General features: G+C 41.2%; 1 protein-coding gene across 13 annotated transcripts in view; it reads left to right on the plus strand.

Annotated features, from left to right (window-relative positions):
- TRIM2 (tripartite motif containing 2) overlaps positions 1-21707 on the plus strand; it is a 165791-nt gene that overhangs the window by 120990 nt on the left and 23094 nt on the right. For 12 of the 13 annotated variants that reach the window (XM_036887989.2, XM_036887991.2, XM_036887980.2 and 9 more), the window contains 3 exons: positions 8993-9144; positions 10529-10709; positions 11525-12248. In XM_036887989.2, coding sequence (XP_036743884.2) covers positions 8993-9144; positions 10529-10709; positions 11525-12248 — 1057 coding nt within the window. Of the gene's footprint in view, positions 1-8380; positions 8532-8992; positions 9145-10528; positions 10710-11524; positions 12249-21707 lie in introns of those variants that run through there. The other variant, XM_057495511.1, reaches the window with a different exon arrangement.

Below are 21707 nucleotides of genomic sequence, written 5' to 3' on the forward strand. Positions count from 1 at the left end.
AATCTGGATTCTTTGTATTTCTTAGTTTTGTCTGATTGCCGTGGCTAGGACCTCCAGTACTATGTTGAATAACAGTGGGGAGAGTGGGCATCCCTGTCTTGTTCCCGATCTTAGAGGAAAAGCTTTCAGCTTCTCTCTGTTCAGTATGATGTTGGCTGTGGGTTTATCATATATGGCCTTTATTTTGTTGAGGTACTTGCCCTGTATACCCATTTTGTTGAGAGTTTTTATCGTGAATGGATGTTGAATTCTGTCAAATGCTTTCTCAGCATCTATGGAGATGATCATGTGGATTTGTCCTTCTTTTTGTTGATGTGGTGGATGATGTTGATGGTCTTTCGAATGTTGTACCATCCTTGTATCCCTGGGATGAATCTGACTTGGTCATGGTGTACGATCCTCTTGATGTATTTTTGAATTCGGTTTGCTAATATTTTGTTGAGTGTTTTTACATCTATGTTCATCAGGGATATTGGTCTGTAATTTTCTTTTTTTGTGGGGTCTTTGCCTGGTTTTGGTATTAGGGTGATGCTGGCTTCATAGAATGAGTTTTGAAGTATTACCTCCTCTTCTGTTTTTTGGAAAACTTTAAGGAGAATGGGTATTATGTCTTCTCTATATGTCTGATAAAATTCTGCGGTGAATCCATCTTGCCTGGAGATTTTGTTCTTCGGTAGTTTTTTGATTACTGATTCAATTTCGTTGCTGGTAATTGGTCTGTTTAGATTTTCTGTTTCTTCCTTGGTCAGTCTTGGAAGGTTGTATTTTTCTGGGAAGTTGTCCATTTCTTCTAGGGTTTTCCAGCTTTTTAGCATATAGATTCTCATAGTATTGTCTAATGATTCTTTGTATTTCTGTGGGGTCCATCATGATTTTTCCTTTCTCATTTCTGATTCTGTTGGTATGTGTTGATTCTCTTTTTCTCTTAATAAGTCTGGCTAGGGGCTTATCTATTTTGTTTATTTTCTCAAAGAACGAGCTCTTGGTTTCATTGATTTCTTCTATTGTTTTATTCTTCTCAATTTTATTTATTTCTTCTCTGATCTTTATTATGTCCCTCCTTCTGTTGGCTTTGGGCCTCATTTGTTCTTCTTTTTCCAATTTCAATAATTGTGACTTTAGACTATTCATTTGGGATTGTTCTTCCTTCTTTAAATATGCCTGGATTGCTATATACTTTCCTCTTAGAACTGCCTGCGCTGCATCCCACAGTAGTTGGGGCTTTGTGCTGTTGTTGTCATTTGTCTGCATATATTGCTTGATCTCTTATGTTAATTTGTTCACTGATCCATTGATTATTTAGGAGCATGTTGTTAAGCCTCCATGTGTTTGTGAGTCTTTTTGTTTTCTCTGCGCAATTTATTTCTAGTTTTATACCTTTGTGGTATGAGAAGTTGTTTGGTAGAATTTCAGTCTTTTTGAATTTACTGAGATTCTTTTTGTGGCCTAGTATGTGGTCTATTCTGGAAAATGTTCCACGTGCACTTGAGAAGAATGTGTATCCTGCTGCTTTTGGATGTAGAGTTCTGTAGATGTCTATTAGGTCCATCTATTCTAGTGTGTTGTTCAGTGTCTCTGTGTCCTTACTTACTTTCTGTCTTGTGGATCTGTCCTTTGGAGTGAGTGGTGTGTTGAAGTCTCCTAAAATAAATGCATTGCATTCTATTTCCTCCTTTAATTCTGTCAGTACTTCTTTCCCATATGTCGGTGCTCCTGTACTGGGTGCATATATATTTATAATGGTTATATCCTCTTGTTGGACTGACCCCTTTCTCATTATGTAATGTCCTTCTTTATCTCTTGTTGCTTTCTTTGTTTTGAAGTCTGTTTTGTCTGATATAAGTACTGCAACGCCTGCTTTTATCTCCCTATTGTTTGCATGAAATATCTTTTTCCATCCCTTCACTTTTAGTCTGTGTATGTCTTTGAGTTTGAGGTGAGTCTCTTGTAAGCAGCATATAGATGGGTCTTGCTTTTTTATCCATTCTATTACTCTGTGTCTTTTGATTGGTGCATTCAGACCATTCACATTTAGGGTGATTATTGAAAAATATGTACTTATTGCCATTGCAGGCTTTAGATTTGTGGTTACCAAAGGTTCAAGGGTAGCTTCTTTACTATCTAACCATCTAACTTAACTCACTTATTAACTATTATAAACCAGTCTGATGATTCTTTATTTTTCTCCTTTCTTATTCCTCCTCCTCCTCCTTTCTTTATATCTTAGGTGTTTTATTCTGTACTCTTTTGTGTTTTCTTTGACTGCTTTTGTGAATATTTGATTTTATTTTTTTGCCTTTAGTTAGTATTTGTTTGGTCTGCTTTCTTTGGTGTGATTTTATTTTCTCTGGTGACATCTATTTAGCCTTAGGAGTGCTTCCATCTAGAGCAGTCCCTTTAAAATATCCTGTAGAGGTGGTTTGTGGGAGGCAAATTCCCTCAACTTTTGCTTGTCTGGGAATTGTTTAATCCCTCCTTCATATTTATGTGATAATCATGCTGGATACATTTTTCTTGGTTCAAGGCCCTTCTGTTTCATTGCATTAAATATATCATGCCGTTCTCTTCTGGCCTGTAAGGTTTCTGTTGAGAAGTCTTATGGTAGCCTGATAGGTTTTCCTTTGTAGGTGATCTATTTTCTCTCTCTGGCTGCCTTTAATACTCTGTCCTTGTCTTTGATCTTTGTCATTTTAATTGTTATATGTCTTGGTGTTGTCCTCCTTGGGTCCCTTGTGTTGGGAGAAATGTGGGCTTCCATGGCCTGAGAGACTATTTCCTCCCCCACTTTGGGAAAGTTTTCAGCAATTACTTCTTCAAAGAGATTTTGTATACCTTTTCCTTTCTCTTCTTCTTCTGGTACCCCTATAATGCGAATATTGTTCTGTTTGGATTGGTCACACAGTTCTCTTAATATTGTTTCATTCCTGGAGATCCTTTTATCTCTCTCTCCCTCAGCTTCTCTGTATTCCTGTTGTCTGATTTCTATTCCATTAATGGGCTCTTGCACCTCATCCAGTCTGCTCTTAAGTCCTTCCAGAGATTGTTTTATTTCTGTATTCTGCCTCCTAACTTTATCCTTTAGCTCTTGCATATTTCTCTGCAGGTCTATCAGCATGGTTATGATCTTTATTTTGAATTCTTTTTCAGGAAGATTGGTTTTATCTGTCTCCCCAGGCCCTCCTCTCTTGGGTGTTTGTCTGGGTTATTCTGGACTGGACCAAATTCTTCTGCCTTTTAATGGCGATAGAGGTAGTCATAGGCAGTTGGCTCGTGTATTAGCTGGGAGAACAATGCCCCTTCCTGCACCTTGCCCTTCTCCACTGCCTCTGCTGGTTACCTGCACATGGGGAGCAGCTTCCGGTTTTATTTCCTGAGCCGCCATGGGCAGGGTAGCTGTTGGGGCAGCCCAGAGCTCTGTGGGAACTGGCAGGTGCGCCTGGTGTGCTCTCCTGTGAGAACGGCGACCTTTCATGCCCTGTCCCAGATTACTCTGTCTGTGCTGGGCTGCCGCACACCCATGGGGCCTCTGAGTTTGGCCCAGGCAGCTGCAGAGGAGGCTCTAGGTTGTTGCTGTGGGCATGGCCACTCCCAAGCCACTCCCTTGCTATGGTGGGGCCGCACTGGAGGAGGAATGGATGGGTGGCTGTTTATTGCCATGAGAAGCTTCAGAGCTGCACTGTCACCCCGGGGGGTTAGGGCGCCTGGAGTTCCCCTGGATTTCCAACTTCTGGGCTTCTGTCCAGCTGTGAGGCCCATGTCCCTTTAAGACTTTCAAAAAACACTCGCTTTTCTTTTGTCCTGGGGGTGCCGGCTGCGGGGACCTGCTTGCAGATTTTACTGTTTCGTTTCCCTAATATCCAGCACACCACACAATGTGTGTCTGCGCTCCCAGTGTGGATGACTAGGGCTGGGTATTTAGCAGTCCTGGGCTCCCCCTCCCTCCCTGCTCCAACTCCTCTCCTCCCACTGGTGGGCTGGGGTGTGGGGCACGCTTGGGTCCCGCCAGGCCGTGGCTTGTATCTTACCTCCTTTGTGAGGTGCTGAGTTCTCGCAGGTGTAGATGTAGTCTGGCTGTTGTACTATATCTTCTGGTCTCTCTTTTAGGATTAGTTGTATTTGTTCTATTTTCAAAAATACATGTGGTTTTGCAAGATTTCTGCTGCCCTACTCACACCACCATCTTGGCTCCTCCCTTCCCCCTTCATTCCTTTTTTAATGGCTAAGTAATATTCTACTGTCTGAATATACCACAATTTGTTCATCTGTTCATTAGTTGATAATTATTTGGGTTGTTTCTGATTTTTGGGTTGTTATGAATAATCCTGTTATGAGCATTTATGTACAAGTTTCTGTGTGAGCATATGGTTTCAGTTCTTTTGGGTATACACCTAGGAGTAGAATTGCCAGGTCATTTGGTAAATCTATGTTTAACTTCTGAGGAACCACGTAACTGTTTTCACAGTGACTACACCATTTTACATGCCCATGAGCAAAGTATGAGCGTTCTGATTTTTTCCACATGCTCACCAACATTTGTTATTATCTGACATTTTTTAGTCCAGCCATCCTTTTGAGTAAGGAGTTGTGTCTCATTGTGGATTTGATATGTATTTCCCTTGTGACTAATGAAGTTGGACATATTTTTCCTGTGTAACTTGGCCCCTTGTATATCTATTTTGGGAGAAACATACATTCAAGTCCCTTGCCAAAATTTTTGAATTGTGTTCTTAATTGTATGGGTTCTTTTTATGTTCTGGGTACTGCATCTTACACGATATTTGACTAGCAAATATTTTCTCCCATTGTTTTCATTTCTTTGATGCACAATTTTTAAATTTAAGACCAACTATCTACTTTTTTTTTGTTGCTTGTGCTTTTGATATCATATCTAGGAAGCCATAAATTAAAGGTCATGAAGATTTACCTTTGTGTTTTATTCTAGGAGTTTTAGAGTTTTAGTTCTTATATTTATGTTGTTAGTCTATTTTAACTTAGTTTTTATATATGGAGTGAGATAAGAGTTCCACTTCATTCTTTTACATGTGGATGTCCAGTTTTCTTGGCATCATTTGTTGGAAAGACTATTTTTTTTCAATTGCATGATCTTGGCACCTTTGTCAAGAATCAGTTGACCTTTAATGTGTGGTTTTATTTCTGGGCTCTCCCTTCTTTCCCATTGGTCTATATTCCTATCCTATGCCAGTAACATGCTGTTTTGATTACTCTATCTTCGTAGGAAGTTTTGAGATTCGGAAGTATGAATGAATCTTCCAATTTTGTTTTAACATTGTTTTGGCTATCCAGGGTGCCATAAAATTCCATATGAATTTTAAGAACAGCTTGTTTGTTCACTTCTGAGAAAAAGGAAGTTGCGATTTTGATAGATTTTCATTGAATCTGTACATCAATTTGGTAATGTTGCCCTCTTAACTGTTAAGTCTTCCAATTAATGTCCATGGACTATCTTTCCATTTATCTTCATTATTTAGGTAGTCTTTAAATTTTTTCAACAATGTTTGTAGTTTTCAGTGTATAAGTTTCATACCTTAGCTAAATTTATTTTTAAGTATTTTATGTTTGTTTTTGATATTATTATAAATGGAATTTTCTTAATTTTATTTTTGGAATGCTCATTGCTAATATATAGAAATACAGTTGATTTTTGTTCATTGATCTTGTACCTGCAACTTTGCTGAATTCGTTTGTTAGTTCTAATAGTTTGTGTGTATGTGTGTGTGTGTGTGTGTGTGTGTGTGTGTGTGTGTGTGTGCATGTGTATGTGTGTTCTTTAGGGTTTCTATATATAAGATATGTCATCTTTGAATAGAGAGATTCTTCTTCCTTTCCAATTTGGATGCATTTTATTTCTTTTTCTTGCCTAAATGCCTCAGCTAGAACTTCTAGTACATTACTGAATAAAGGTGGTAACAATGGACAACTTGTTTTGTTCCTGATTTTATAGGGTTACTACTAAGTATAATGTTAACTGTGAGTTTTTTTGTACATACCCCTTATCAAGTTGAGCAAGTTTCATTCTATTTCTAGTTCGAAAATGTTTTTATCATAAAGAATGTTAGAGATGGTCAGATGATTTTCCTGCATTAAGTGAGATGAGTATGTGGGTGCTCTTTTCTACATTATATTAGTGTGGTACATATATAGAATTTTGTATGTGAAACACCCTTGCATTCCTGGCATAAAGTCTACTTGGTAATGGTGCACAATCCTTGGTAATGGTGCAGCTGGATTCAGTTTACTAGTATTTTATTAAGGATTTTTGCATCTATATTCATAAGGGAAAATAGTCAATAATTTTTTCTTGTGTTGTCTTTGGCTTTGGTGTCAGGAGATTACTGGCCTAATAGGATGAGTTAGGAAATCCCATGCCCCTTCCCTTTTGTGAAGAGTTTGGGAGGAGTGGTGTTAATTCTTTAAATGTTTGGTAGAATCCATCAGTGAAGCCATCTGGTCCTGGGATTTTCCTTTGTCAGAAGCTGTTTGAACATCAATTCACTCTCTTTACCTTTTATACGTCTATTCAGATTTTTCTACTCTTTGAGTCATTTTTCATAGTTATGTGTTGCTAGGAATTTGTCCATTTTATCTGTTATTCATTTTCTTTGTCAAACTGTCCATATTATTCTGGTTGTCAATTTTGCTCATCTTTACAAATAACCAGCTCTTGGTTTCATTGATCCTCTCTATAGGTTTTCTCTTCTCTACTTTATTTACCCCCACTCCAATCTTTACCATTTCCTTTCTTCTGCCTGCTTTGGTTTTAGTTCTTCTTTTTTTAATTCTTTAAGGCAGAAGCTTAGGTTATTGATTTGAAATCTTTCTTCTTTTTATTGTAGGCATTTACAGTTAAATTGTGCTCTGAGCACTGTCTTGTAACTTTTGTTATTTCATAATGTATTTTCATTTTTATTCATCTCAAAGTATTTTCTAATTTCCCTTGTAATTTCTTCTTTGGCTCATTATTTAAGAGTGTTATTTACATATATTTGTTAATTTTCCACACTTTCTTCTGATATTTCTAATTTAATTCCACTGTGGTCAGAGAAGATACTATGTATGACTTCAGTCTTTTTAAATGTATTGAGATTTTTTGTTACATAATGTATGGTTTATTTTGGAAAATATTCCATGTGTACTTGACAAAAAAGATGTGTATTCTGTTATTGAATAGAGTGTTCTATATATGTCTGTTAGGTCGAGTTGGTTTATAATATTATTCAAGATCTCTATTTCTTTATTCTTCTTCCATCTAGTTGTTATATCATTGAAAGTGGGATATTGAAATATTCAACTATTATTGTTGAATTGTCCATTTCTCCCTTTCATTCTGTCATTTTTGCTTCATATATTTTGGGGCTTTCTTGTTGGGTACATACTTGTTTATAATTGTTATATCTTCTTGATTAAGTTACCATTTTATTATTATGTGATGTTCTTTGTGCATCCTAATAATTTTTGTCATAAAGTCCATTTTGGCTGATATTAGAATAGCCACTTCAGCTCTCTTTTGATTACTGTTAGCATGGAATATCTCTTTCCATACTGTACTTTCAACCTGTTTGTGCTTTTGGCTCTTAAGTGAGACTTTTATAGACAGCATACAGTTCACTCATGAGCAGTGTTATTGAATGCCTACTATGTGCAAGGACTTACATGGGTGACAGAGATCATATGCTCAGGAACTTAAAACCTTAGAAGTATTTTGTAAGTGAGGTATGAATAAAAGTGTTTTGATAGATGTATTCACTTTGTGAAAATCCATCACTATGTATTATTGTATGTGTGTGATACATTCTGAATATTTTCTGTATGTGTGTTATACTTCAAGAAAAAGATTCCTCCCAAAAGTGCTTTGGGAATTCAAAATTGGAATGAACCTTTTCCAGCTGAGAGAATAGGGGAATGCCTTTACACAGAAACTAATTTTCAGGCTTTATGTTCTATTGTTACTGAGAGTTTTTCATAACCAGCATAAGGTAGTTTTGTTTTCCAGATATCACCATCATCATCATCACTGCTACTACTTATTAAGACTTTACTGTGTACCAGTGCCAGGCATCATCTGAATTCCTTGTGCATATTAATCTGCTAAATCCTCATTGTGACCCTATGAAGTAGATTACTATTATTGTCTCCATTTGACAGAGGAAAAATTGAGACACAGTGAGGTTACGTAAGTGGTAGAGCCAGGACACAAACTGCTCGGTCCAGCTCATCTCTTATCCAAACAGAAGCAGTTCTCAAAATGTGATCCTGGAACCTCATAGATCCTTAGATCCTTTCACAGAGGTCTGCAAGGTCAAAATTATATTTATAATAATACTAAGACATTTTTTGCCTTTTTCTTTCTCATTCTCTTAAGAGTGCCAGTGGAATTTTCCAGAGACTACATGATGCATACTATCACAACAGATTGAATGCAGAAGCAGATATGAGAATCCAGGTGTCTTCAATTAAGCAAAACACTGAGGAATTTTTTTAATGGAAAATAATGTCATTCTCACAGAATTTTTTTGTTTTGTAAAATGTAGTGATTTTTCATGAATCATATTATTCATGTTAGCATTTAATGGGCTTATTATTCCTTTTAGTAAATAAATATTGAAAACTTTTCAGTTTCAATTTTTACTATGATAAATATCTGTAGATATAACTCATAAACAAAATCACACTGGAGTCCTCAATTTATAAAGAGTATAAGGGGTCCTGAGATAAAAAAAAAGAGTTTGAGCATCTCAGCCTCATGCTCTTCTGAGATTGGCCACTTAGGTTTTGTGGCCATAGCAGCAGCTTTGCAGTACAATCCACGTCTTTGAAACCTGGCACATAAAAATTTATCCTTCCTTCTCTTCTATGCAACTGGGCATAATGCTGACACCCAGGGAAGCCATGAGAGTTATATAAGAATACAAGTAAAGGCCGAGGGCATAGTCAGCACTCACACACAAACCTGGAATTTTTCTTGTTACCACAGGTGATGGACTTTTACTGCCAGTCTTGTGAGACCGCCATGTGTCGGGAGTGCACTGAGGGGGAGCATGCAGAACACCCTACAGTCCCCCTCAAGGACGTGGTGGAGCAGCATAAGGCCTCGCTCCAGGTCCAGCTGGATGCTGTCAACAAAAGGTGTGCACACCTCCCCCAGGATTCCTGTGTATGAGACTTGGTTTCCTGGTCTCTTGTCTTAGTGAGAGAGTAGGTTCATGATACCTAAACATATTCACCTCTGACTGTGTGTCTGTGGTCATGAGCTAGTGACCAGTGTCAGTCATCCCATGCCCCTTGGTAAAATTCCACCCCCCTTATGTTATCAGTGGTGGCAATTTTTAGTACCTTAATATGATTAAATTAATAAAATACACTCAAGGAAAATACTCTCAGGAGATCTCTGAAAGTCTTGTGAGGAACCTTTCTTAGCTGCTGTTCTTGACATACACAGGCCCATTGCATGACTGGCTCCTCTGTTTGAGCCCAGCAGAATGGTACTGAGCTGTGGCTGCTCAGTTTCTGTATGTTTCCCTGCTTCCAGGCTCTCTTTTTGGCATGGAAATGAAGAAAATACCCCAGGGAAGCCATGAGAGTTATATAAGAATACAAGTAAAGGCCAAGGGCATAGTCAGCACTCAATCAGTGACACAAAACCTGGTATTTTTCTTGTTACCACAGGTGGTGGACTTTTACTGCCAGTCTTGTGAGACCGCCATGTGTCAGGAGTGCACTGGGGATTTAGGGTTAAACCGGATTGTTTTTCTCCCATAATTATGGGAGAAGCAGAGTAGCTGTGTGATGCTGGAGAAAGACCTAAGAGAGAAAATAAACTACCACCATCAGCAGACAATACATCTCTTCACCAGTAGTGTTAGTGAGAAAAGTGTAGTTTTTCTTCACAATTAATGAAGAGAACTTGGAAAGTTGCAAGAAGTTCCCAGGAAACTGATTTTGCATAAGTTTTTCATGTGATTAGGAGAAAAGATACAACTATATATTTAGAACAGTAGTTCTCAACCATGGGCCATTATAACCCCCAGGAGACATTTGGCAATGCCTGGACACAGTTTGGTGTCACAACTGTGTGTGTGTGTGTGTGTGTGTGTGTGTGTGTGTGTCGTGGTGGGGGTGCTGCTGGCATCTGGGGGTGAAAAGGATGCTGGTAAACATGTAACATTGCACAGAACAGTCCCCTGCAACAAAAAATCATGTGGTCCCAAATATTGTAGTGTTATCTGAGAAAGCCTGATTTAGGAAGAGAAAAATCCATGGGGTTCAGAGAACGTCAAAGCTTTGTACCATCAATTATTAAAATTAGATGATCGATTAGATGAAATAGACATGGATTCTCAAAGTCTCTCCTCTCAAAGGCAGTAATTATGTTGTATCTTTTCTTTTTCCAGTACGACTTTTTGAAGATGAGAAAAGACAAAATATTTTTTGAGCAAAATAGTGTTTAGATTTTTCTTTTTACAATTTCTGGGTTGATGTTAAATAGTGATCTTTAATAACTGTCTTCTAGGCTCCCAGAAATTAATTCCGCTCTTCAGTTCATCTCAGAAATCATTCACCAGTTAGCCAACCAAAAGGCCAGCATTGTGGATGACATACACTCCACCTTTGATGAACTCCAGAAGACGTTAAACGTGCGCAAGAGCGTGCTCCTTATGGAACTGGAAGTCAACTATGGCCTCAAACACAAAGTAAGACTCCAGCCATCCTTATGCATAGTGTGTAAGAAACGTGGTATCTCAGGCACTTCACTAGCTTTCTCTGTTCTAATAGCAGCAAAGGGGACTCAGATGGGTCTTTAAGTGACACTATTTTACAGTCAACAGTTTTCATTTAATGGCATATCCAGCTTTTTTTCCCCTCCCAGTTTTCAGCTGAACTCTGTGATTCTGGGACCTGAAGTACCAGTTTATAACTTGACATAAAGCAAGATTGAATATAAAGTAATACTTTCAAGATTTAAGGATTTAGGGTTAAACCGAATTGTTTTTCTCCCATAATTATAATGTTTAATAGTCTCTTAATTGCTCGCTCACCCACACCAACCTGTTAGTCAACTTCAGAATGAATCTTGACTACAGGCTTTGTTTAACTCTGCATGTCTAATCACAAAACCGGGGATGAAAAGCTTCTGATGTTTAGGTGTGGAGAGTTTTCATTTGTCTGCTTTCTGTTCCTTTAGGTGGTGACAGGGGAATGTCAGGCATAGCAATTTTTGGCCAGGCCCTTAGTGGTGACGTTTCTGCCTGTCCCTATAAAAAATACATGACCAAAGAAATATGTGTGTGGGAGAGACAGGGCGAGGCGGGAGGAAAAGAGAAGGTCCTGGGAATGCCGGGTAGGATTATGCCTTAGAACTGGGTTCACTGGGTTAAGTTAAATGCCACTTGCTGAGAGCCTCGGGCGGGGGAAGGGCGGGCCGGACCGCCCCTGTCGCCGGCGGCGCCCTGCAGGCTGGGCTCACGCGCCGCTGGAGGCGCTCACCCGGCCTGGCTCCTTCCCGCAGGTCCTCCAGTCGCAGCTGGACACTCTGCTCGAGGGCCAGGAGAGCATCAAGAGCTGCAGCAACTTCACCGCGCAGGCCCTCAACCATGGCACGGAGACGGAGGTGCTGCTCGTGAAGAAGCAGATGAGCGAGAGGCTGAACGAGCTCGCCGACCAGGACTTCCCGCTGCACCCGCGCGAGAACGATCAGCTGGATTTCATCGTGGAGACCGAAGGGCTCAAGAAGTCCATCCACAACCTCGGGACGATTTTAACCACCAACGCCGTCGCCTCCGAGACGGTGGCCACGGGCGAGGGGCTGCGGCAGACCGTAATCGGGCAGCCCATGTCCGTTACTATAACAACCAAGGACAAAGACGGGGAGCTCTGCAAAACCGGCAATGCCTACATCACGGCGGAGCTGAGCACGCCCGACGGCAGCGTGGCGGACGGGGAGATCCTGGACAACAAGAACGGCACGTATGAGTTTTTGTACACTGTCCAGAAGGAGGGGGACTTCACCCTCTCTCTGCGACTCTACGACCAGCACATCCGAGGCAGCCCCTTTAAGCTTAAAGTGATCCGGTCCGCCGACGTGTCGCCCACCACCGAAGGCGTGAAGCGGCGCGTGAAATCCCCGGGCAGCGGCCACGTGAAGCAGAAGGCGGTGAAAAGACCCGCGAGCATGTACAGCACCGGGAAGAGAAAAGAGAATCCCATCGAGGACGATCTCATCTTTCGAGTGGGTAAGTAGGAGGCGTCCTGGCCGAGCCGGGCCTGGGTTAAGGGGCGGCTGGGGAAGTGCTGCAAGGAGGAGCATTGCCCATCAGCACGGCTACCCCAAGGGGTTGGGAGATGCTGAAATATTTTATTAGGTGAGTTTGTGCAGTCTCCTTCTGCGGAGCTTCTCTGGCTTGCGTTCCCATTCTCGCGGCCCTCCCCTCTCCCTCTCCCTCTCGCGGTCTCCCCTTCTCTTCTCACCCCCTCCTCCCCCCTTCCTCTCCCCCTTCTCTCCCCACCCCAATCCTTTTCAACAAGTGCTCCTAGAAAATTAGAAACTGATTTGTAGAACAGTAGAAACTGAAAATAAGCAAAAAGAGAAATAGAAAAAAATCACAGCACTCATAATCTGGAATTTGAAGGTAATGGCAACCCCGACCCACGCACCCCCATCCCCTAGGAATGTCCTGAAGAGTCCTCCTGCCTAGCCCAGAGGCAGAGAGGTCATTCTGCCAACTGACTTCCTGTGTTTCTCTGAAATCTGCCAGCTCTGGCCGTGCTGTGAGCAGAGTCTATGCCTCCCTGGCACTGCTTTGGCATTGTGAGGGCTGGGGCCGGGGGACAGGGTACACCGCTGGTTGTGGCTGCCTCCAGCTGTGTGTGCCTGGAGAGCAGCTCCAAAGAGGGGAGGGTGGCGGGAGACCGGGAGAATGGAATTTGCTTTTTAACTTTATTTTCCCAATGGAAAGTACCCTAAATGTAAGTATCAATGGACTTTGTGATTCTTAAGAAAAAAAAGATTTGAGTTAATGTTTCCAAAAGTAGCTCCAGTCTGTTTCTCTTTCTACCTCTTCAATCCTGCATTGCAGTATCTCTAAAAGGGTGCTACACACACAGTATGTTAACTGACACATTAGAAAAACAAATCTGTGTTCCGATAGATCCGGGAAACCTTAGCTTAAGAGAAGGAGGTAGATTTTTTTTAACTGCAGAACCTTCATATTCTGCCTTTGTATATTACAAGTCTTCAAGGCAGGGGAGGGATAACAGACAGCATTTCTAAACTGCTGACCAGAGAACTTTTTCCATGGATCATCCTCAGAGCCTCAGACTCCTTAAACACCCCTGGACAGAACCTGTTCTACATTAATACTTTAGGCTGAATCTTGTAAAGATGGTGACATGATATGTAACTTGTCCATTCAGAGGATGGAGGCCCCTGACCATTCACTGGGCGTATGTGTAGCGTGGGTGTGGAAGTTGTTGATACATCACCGAAGTAGAGAGGACAAGCTGGGGCGGATGCAGGATGGGTGCCTCTGAAGTCTGCCACTCCGGTTCTGTCACTTGCTTCAATTTGGGTGGGTCTCAGCTTCCCTGGGCTTCAGTTTCCATGTTCATAAAATGAAAATGCAAAAGACCTGTGCCTGAGAACTGTTCTGGGTTCCAAACTTAATGCCTGGCATGTTGGAGTTGCTGAGTAAATGAGGACTGTTGTTTTTGCACATGCAATTAAAGCTGTTAGACTTCCCTGTACCTTTTCTTCTAAAAAAGTTTACCTCACTGTTACCGTTGATCTCCTGCCTTAAGAATAAACTGTCTCATGTTCAAATCACCTCCTGCAAGCCAAGTGAGCCCCGTCTGCTTCCTCAGACAGAGTGCGGAGTGGAGAAAGGCAAAGATCAGATCTGAATTCTAATTCTCCTTAACAATTGGGCAACTAGCTTACTCTTTCTGAACCCAGTTTCTTCCTCTTTAAAAAAAAAAAAAAAAAGAATGAAATATTGTCTAACTAGTAAGGTTGCACCAGGAGTGAAGTGAGAGAGCATTTTTGTACTGTCTGGCGCTGGCCTATATACATTAAGGGCTCAATTAGTGGCAGCTATTATTTTACTATTGTTTTTACTTTTAATCATCATCATCTCTACCTGTGATTCTCATCTGAGAAGGATAAGGGACATTTCTCCTAGGAGTGGTATTCCCCCTAATGATATTGATTTGAATTCCCAGCTCCCACTCTTCTCCCCTCCTACCCATTAAGAAATGCAGCCATACTGATTCTCTGGCACTGGTAGGAAGCTGTTTAAAAATTTAAACATCTGTAAAGAACTTTGAACAGTGCCCAGATATATACAGCACTATATCCAAGTCTATTAATAAAGTGTAGATGCTGTCTGTGTGCGCAGGCTGCCATAACAAAATACCATAGATGAGGTTGCTTAACAGAAATTTATCTCTTACAGTTCTGGAGGCTGAAAACCCAAGATCAAGATGATGGCAGGGTTAGTTTCCTCTGAGGCCTCTCTCCTCATCTTGTAAATGGCTGCCTTCCTGCTGCTTTGTCCCCAGACACTGTCCTTCTGTGCATGCACACTCCTAGCGTTCCTTCTTCTAAGGGCGCCAGTCACTGGATTAAGGCTCACCCTAATGGCCTCCTTTAAACTTAGTCCCTCTTTGCAGACCTTATCTTCAAATACAGTTGCGTCCTGAGGTCCTGGAGATTGGGACTTTGACACAGGGACTTGGGGAGGACATAGTTCAGCCCATGGCAGAAGGTAAACCTTTCAGGGGTATAGGGGCAAAAAGGAAGGCCAAGTCTTACTTTCTTTATCTTCATGTTCTATTTATTCCTCAGTCTGTAATAAAGATAAAATTGAATAAAGTTTATTCCTCTTTATGCTGTAATCCAGATTGTAGCCAAAAGACACCAGACACCACTCACCATGCAATAATATAGCTCAAAAAGCATTTCTAGAGCATCTAGTGCCTGCTGGGCCCTATGCTACATGCTGGGAATATAGAGACGAAAAAAATGAGATCTCCTTCCTCAAGGAGCTTACAGTTTGGGATGAGAACTAACCCTTAACACCAGGGGTTAGATAACCGAAAGCTATAGAAAATGAAAAGGAATTTAAACTGGAACATGTACAATGAGGAGGACTTATCCAAGTCGACAGATGGAAATAAATGGCCTCCCAGGCAGAGTGCCCAGTGTGAAGGGGGAAGGCAGTGAAGAGGAGAGGATGCCATTGGCGTTTCAGAGGGACGCGTTCTGTGAGAAGCACAGGGTGAGCGAAGGGTGGAGCAGTGGTAAATGATGAGGGCTCGGGCTGGTCGTGAGGTGGCACAGATTGGTGCTGGAGCCCTGCTCCCTGAACGCTCTCAGTGTTTTCACACCTGGGCGCCTTCGTCCAAGAATTCTGTCCCCAGTTTTATCCTTCTCTCAAGTACCACCTTCTCTTTTGGAATCCATTGTGCTTATTATTATTTTTCAAGAGTCTTGTTTCCCAATAACATTATAAATTATTTTGGGCAGAGATGATGTCTTAAATATTTGTAATCCCCAACAATGCTTTGCGTAAGTGTTGAGTAGGATCAAGTTGGGACCGACTGCATGATTATGATTTAACTTCCCACTCACCACGGTTGGTCCCAGTTCTGAGGCCCAGGGATGCACAGAGCAGGCAGCAGCGCTCAAGGGCACTCACTCACCTGCATTGCCATGCATGCAACGTGGCTGGGCAGTATCAGACAAGCAGAGCTGGCCTTCTAAGAATTTGTCTTCTCAACATCTGTACCATTGGCTACAAATGGGTGGAGTTTATGTTACAATTGGAAGAGTTCAACTTTCTTTTATAATTCTCTTTGTTTTAGAACTTTAGATTTCCCTGTACAGTCAGGCTACTAGGTACATAATAGAACATTATGATCTGAACACTCCTTTGTGGGTGTGTGTTGAAACCCACCACAGTAATCCAGAATTCATTGGAATTCAGCTACTCGTCTGAGGTGGAACCAGTTCTCTTGGGTGGTCTTACCCAGACTGAGCTTCTTGTAGCCCTGATTTTGTGCTTAAAGATAGATAGTTTCATAATACATGCACTAGGGTTCATTTAACAACCCTAAATAACGTGTCAGTCTTGTGTATCGTAAAAGTGGTTCTTCACTGGGTGATGAAAAGGATTTTAAGGGATAAATTTGACTCAGATTATCACCTTCTTCACAGATTACCCAGTTCCCTAATTAGAGGTGACTTTGAAGTCACTTACCATGTGCCAGGTACTTGGCTAGGTCATAAAGACAGGGATGAGATTCCAACTCTGACCTCGAGCTAGGCCACAGTCTATAAGGCAGACAGCACATAAAAATGTACTCTCAGTAGGAATCAAGGCCCAGAAGTTGCTGGGGGTCTGAGGAGGAGGCTGGCCGGTAGCAGGAGTTAAGGAAGGTTCCTGGAGATGCCATCTAAACATAAGCTGACTTTGAAAGAGAAAGAGTGTTCCATGAAAGGAGGAAGAGGGTGTTTTTGTTGTAGGGAGTGAGAGTGAGAAACCGAGTAGTTCAAGAAACTGTAAATGGAAACTCCATCATCCTGAAACATCAAATGAAAAAGAAACAGAGAACACTTATGTTTCTTTGGTAAGGAGCTTGGACTTTGTTCTGTATACCTGTGTTTCTCACAGTGTGGTCCAAACCCACTTGAGTTCTTTGGGGCACTTGGTAAAAATGAGAATTCCCTGATTCCATACTGCATTTAGAGTCAGGATCCCTGAGGAGGGCCAGGAAACTGCATTCTATAAGCTCCTAGGATGCTTATACCCACTGAGGTTGAGAACGATAGTGAAGTGGGAGGCATTGAATTGTGTAATGCAGTGTAGGGACTTGCTAACGTATTTACTTCCCTAGAGCCCAGGGGCATCCCAGGGGATCTACTGAAAATGTCTCTTGGGAAGCAGGGGACTGCTTCATACTACAGTAGTCCACATGAGCTCTTACAAGTGCTGGAATTAAGAAGGACAAGCTGGAGTAGAGAGGAAATGGGAGGTTTATAAGATGACTAGGAGGAAGGGGACAGGACATGGTGACCAGACCGAGCCGCCAGCAGCTGGATGAGTGCTTTGGGATGTGAAGCAGCGGAGTGAGTGATGGTTAACGCTGTGGACTCTGAAACCAGACTGCCCTGGGTTTCAGGCCCAACAATTTCCTATCTGTGCAACTTTGGGTATGTTACTTAACTTCTTCATGCCTCGGTTTCCTCCATAAAATGGGGACAAAAAGAACCTACCTTATCGGCAGTTGTGAGGAGCAAGTGAATCAATACAGAAGAGTTCAGAATATTGCCTAGGCACTGAACGATGTTCAGTACATTTTAGAGAGGCAAAATAAGTAATACTAGTTAACATATTATTCACAGTTTTAGTATAGAAGTTGACCTAAGTACTTAAGAAAGAGTAAGTAAACAGCTCAGAAGCCTGACAGTGTCAATTTAAATCCCATCCTGCTATTTATTAGCTAGCTGTGTGAACTTAGGGGAAATTATTCAACCTTCCTGTGCATTGGTTTCTATATCTGTAAAATGGGCATGATATTAACATACCTCATATGATAAGAATTAAAATAATATATATAAAGTGTATTAGAACAGTGCAGGCACGCAGTAAGAACTCAATAAATGTTGACCATTGTTTTTGTCAACCAAGGAAAGGACAGTTAGAGGAAGAGAGGTATGTTTCAGTTTCGATCACCCAGGTTGAAGTTCACTGTAGATAGTTTGGAGTATGGGTTTGGAGCTTAGTTAAAAAGTCGGGGCTAGGGATCAATTTGGGAGTGAAAAGTATGGAGAAGTTGCTTTAAAACATGAGCTTCAGTGAAATGTCAAAGACAGGAGTGTGGTTCAGGCAGGAATGGATGTGGAATGGAAGCCGGAGGAAGGAGCAGGCATTCTCTGAGCCGGGCATTGTGCGATCCATGTCTGCATGTTACCTTACTTAAAATCCTTAGTAGCTATACTACTCTTTCAGTTCCTAATGTCCCCCAGCGTAACGTACCCGCTAAAGCGTAGTATGTGGTGCGTGGACCCAGCCTGTACTGGCTTACGCGCTGCTACCCAGATCTTTTCAGTGACTTCATGTTGGTAGCTTGAAATCAGCCAGAACGGGAGCATTTTGCGCAGAACTGGGCAAAGGCCACAAACCAGAGCTCTTTCCCCAGGCCCCACCCCTTAAGAGCCAGATTACCAGGACCTTTGATTATCCTTACCGTGGAAGGAGTGGGGGCTCAGAGAGCAGGGGTAGAACCCAAACAGTCTGCACAATTCCTCTTCATCTAAAAGGTCCTTTAACTACTGAGGTTTTTGAAAGGTGAGATATTTGATACCACTCATACCTGAAAACTTAATTTTCACTGTGAGTGAGTTACTGTGTTACTCTTGATACTGTATTGGGAAGCAATCCTGAAGTTTAAGGAGGTAGCTTAGAGCATCTGTTGAAACACAGGGATCATTTTTCCTGCATTTGTCAGAGTTTGCTGACTAGAAGCCACGAGCTGGTTTTGTCAGGGACTAAAGAAAGTCATTGAACAGAGAGGAAATCGGAAGATGTGGGAGGGAGTGAAAGAATTACAGTCGAATTGTTTCAAGTTGTATAATTCATACACCATAACCTTAATGAGTCCATGAGAAGTGTTGAATGAAACACTCATTTGTACTCCAGAGCAGTGTGCTTTCTTGTAATATAAAATGGATATGTCAACTCACTTAGCATGACTTCAGAGGCTTTTCAGGGAGATACGATATTTTACGCCCTGCTGCTCTGCCTAACCCTTGCAGCTACTACCTTCCTTCCCTAAAATCTCTGTGGAAAGAGATCATGCTAATTTGGCATCTGAGATCATTGCAGGAACCTTGCCCTCACCCCTTGAGAATCTCATCCTTGGGAACTCTATTGCTTTTCAAGTGGAAAATGATGCCACTAATAATTCGTGCAGGCCAGGCACTATGCTGTTACAGGGGCGATGGTAAACAGGACAGATGTTGCCCTGCCCTCAGTGAGCTCACAGTTTATTGAGAAAGACACTTACACAGTTAAAATACCATATGATAAGGGATGCAGTTTTCTAAAGAATTTTATGGAAAAAGCATGATCCTTGTGCACCCAAAGGGTAATTATCCTCATCTCAGAAACCTGCTCTTCTGGAGTCTAATTAGGAAGAAGCAATGTGTATATTAGAAAAAATATTATGTACAAGATCAGGAGAACCAGGTTTTATTCCTTTCTTTGTCTCTTTACTACCTTTGTGATGTGTCTAGCTTCAGTTTCTCATCTATAAAATCTAACGAGAGTATTTATCCTGCTTACCCATATGGTTGTTACAGAGAATGCATGAGAGAATGTATATGAAAGTGCTGTAAACGTTAATGAACGTTTCATTTTCCCATGATGTATTGTGGGTTGTAATCTACTTGGTTATTAATAATTCATGCAGGCACTCCCTCATTCAGCAGACATTTGTTAAACACCTACTTGGTTGAAGATCCGGTGTTAGACTCTGTATCTGGCTCAGTTTCGTCCTCATGCATCAGCCCACTTGAAGTATCTGGATTTATTTAGCATTGATTTTCATGTTAGGTTGCAGTGGAGGTGGGAGGACGTTTGTAGTTATTGATCCCCTGTTTCAGTCCAGAGGTTTACCTTAGTCCTGTTACCTTCCTGAAGGCATGGGTGGACAAAGCCAGGAAGAGCAAGGATGAGAAACTCTTGGCTTAAAAATTCATTTCATGCTTCATAGGCTAATTTGATAGGGGAAAAACATGTTTCATTATCTTATGGAATTGTTGCTGAATTGTTTATAATTATATAAAAACCCATGTTACTCATTTACTAGCCAAAATATAACCGTCAAATGAAATCATATACATCAAAGTAGTCAGGAAGAGATTTTATAAATATTGTGTGTTTGTATTGCATTTATATTTGTTATGAAAGAACTAGTTTTAGTTATTAGATATTAGATATTGAAATACTTCAGAGGGTGGGGGAATGTTTTCTATAGACTAAATAGAATTTGCTAAAAATGTTGATGAGTGAAGCATGATCCCAAATTATTTCTAACTTCAGGGCTTTCTATTTATTTTGATCTCCAGACACTTTATAACTACCTGGATACTGGGCGTTTCAAGAATATGCTGTAGTTCTGCATCATTATTCCCCATCAAGATTTTTCTAGTTTTACTGCTCATAGAAACAGCATTAGCTCTCCCTCAAGAATACACTGGTAATTTCCTTTAATCTCAGAAGTAACACTACAATTCCTCTGTGTGTAAAAACTCAAGAGTTTTTTTTTTAAATGATGATCGGTGATCTCTGACAAAAGATGCTCATGAGAATCGGGATGTTACCAGTCACACCAATCCCAGCTATTTGAAAACAGAGCCAAAAAAAGATTTTTTAAAACAAACATTATAAAATTAAAACGACAGTGTGTCTTCCATCTAGCTCTTTCAAAAATACATAAACAATCTTTGTACTGCAGATACTCCTCCAACCCTGTAATTTTATTACTGTGGGGCAAAGCTGTAGTTCGCTGGAGTTAACTTGGGACCAAGACTAAGAGCTGGGCCAGCACCCGGCCCTGGGGCCTCCCAGAGGTTGTGGAACCCCTTTCTGGCAGTGCGCTCTTCTGCAGCATCCCGCCGTTGCTCTCAGGACCCAGGATTGGCAGGCACCAAGCACCTCACATCCATTTCAAACAGGGCATAGCATGATCTTTCTTGCTCGGAATGTTGATGTGGAGTCCAACTAAATGTCTTCCCAAGTTTAAAAATTATATCTCCACATACAATTATTTCCTATTTCTACTGACACTCAAAAATGTGTGTGTATTTCTGCAATGAAAAAAGCATTGGTATTTTTTGCTCATATAATTTCCCTCCATCAACATCGCCTTTGTATTTTCATAAATCCTTTTGGCTAAGGCATCCCTCAGCTTCTTGTAAAGCATGATCCTCCCCAATTTTCCTCCTTTCAACCATCAACTGCTGCTGCCTGCACAGCCTTGTCAGAGTGGAATAGGCTTCGTCCTTCGCAGGACAGACAAAAGGTTAGGTAAAAGCGGACAGCAGGCTGGGACCAGAAGGAGAGCAAACCGATGTTCGTCTACCCTGTTCAGGTCTTTTTCCCCTCCCCATTTTCAGTATTTCTTTCCCCTACCTGTGTGCCCTCTAAGCTTCGGGAGCCTTTACAGTCCTACATAAGCAAAGACCTGCACAGGCCCAGTTGCTTCACAGTCACTTATTTTGTTTATGTTCCCATCCTGGTTGTAAGGCTCTTGCTGTTTTACCAGGTTACTTGACTTGGTCCTCCTCCATTCCTCGTCTTGCTAGCTATGAAATGTTTTTGCTAATTAAATTTTACTCTTGGGGAGCCCTAGCCTTGCCACCACTATCTTTTAAAAAATTTTTATGAACTGAGCATTTCTTTTAGTTTTGCTCTACCTGTTACCCAGCTGTTATTCAGACACCAGAGGGAATGATTGAAAAAGAATACCATGTTGGCACATTGCTCCTTCAAGGGCCAGCCCCCCATGTGCCCCACCAAAAAATACCCACCCATTTTTAGAAAGCATAAGATGATACCACATATGTAGGGATTCTACACAGGTCAAGTATAAAAGATCATCTCCTCCAATACATTTCAAATGAACTAAAA

Source organism: Manis pentadactyla, chromosome 1 (genome assembly GCF_030020395.1).
Source record: "Manis pentadactyla isolate mManPen7 chromosome 1, mManPen7.hap1, whole genome shotgun sequence".
Lineage (NCBI taxonomy): Eukaryota > Metazoa > Chordata > Mammalia > Pholidota > Manidae > Manis > Manis pentadactyla.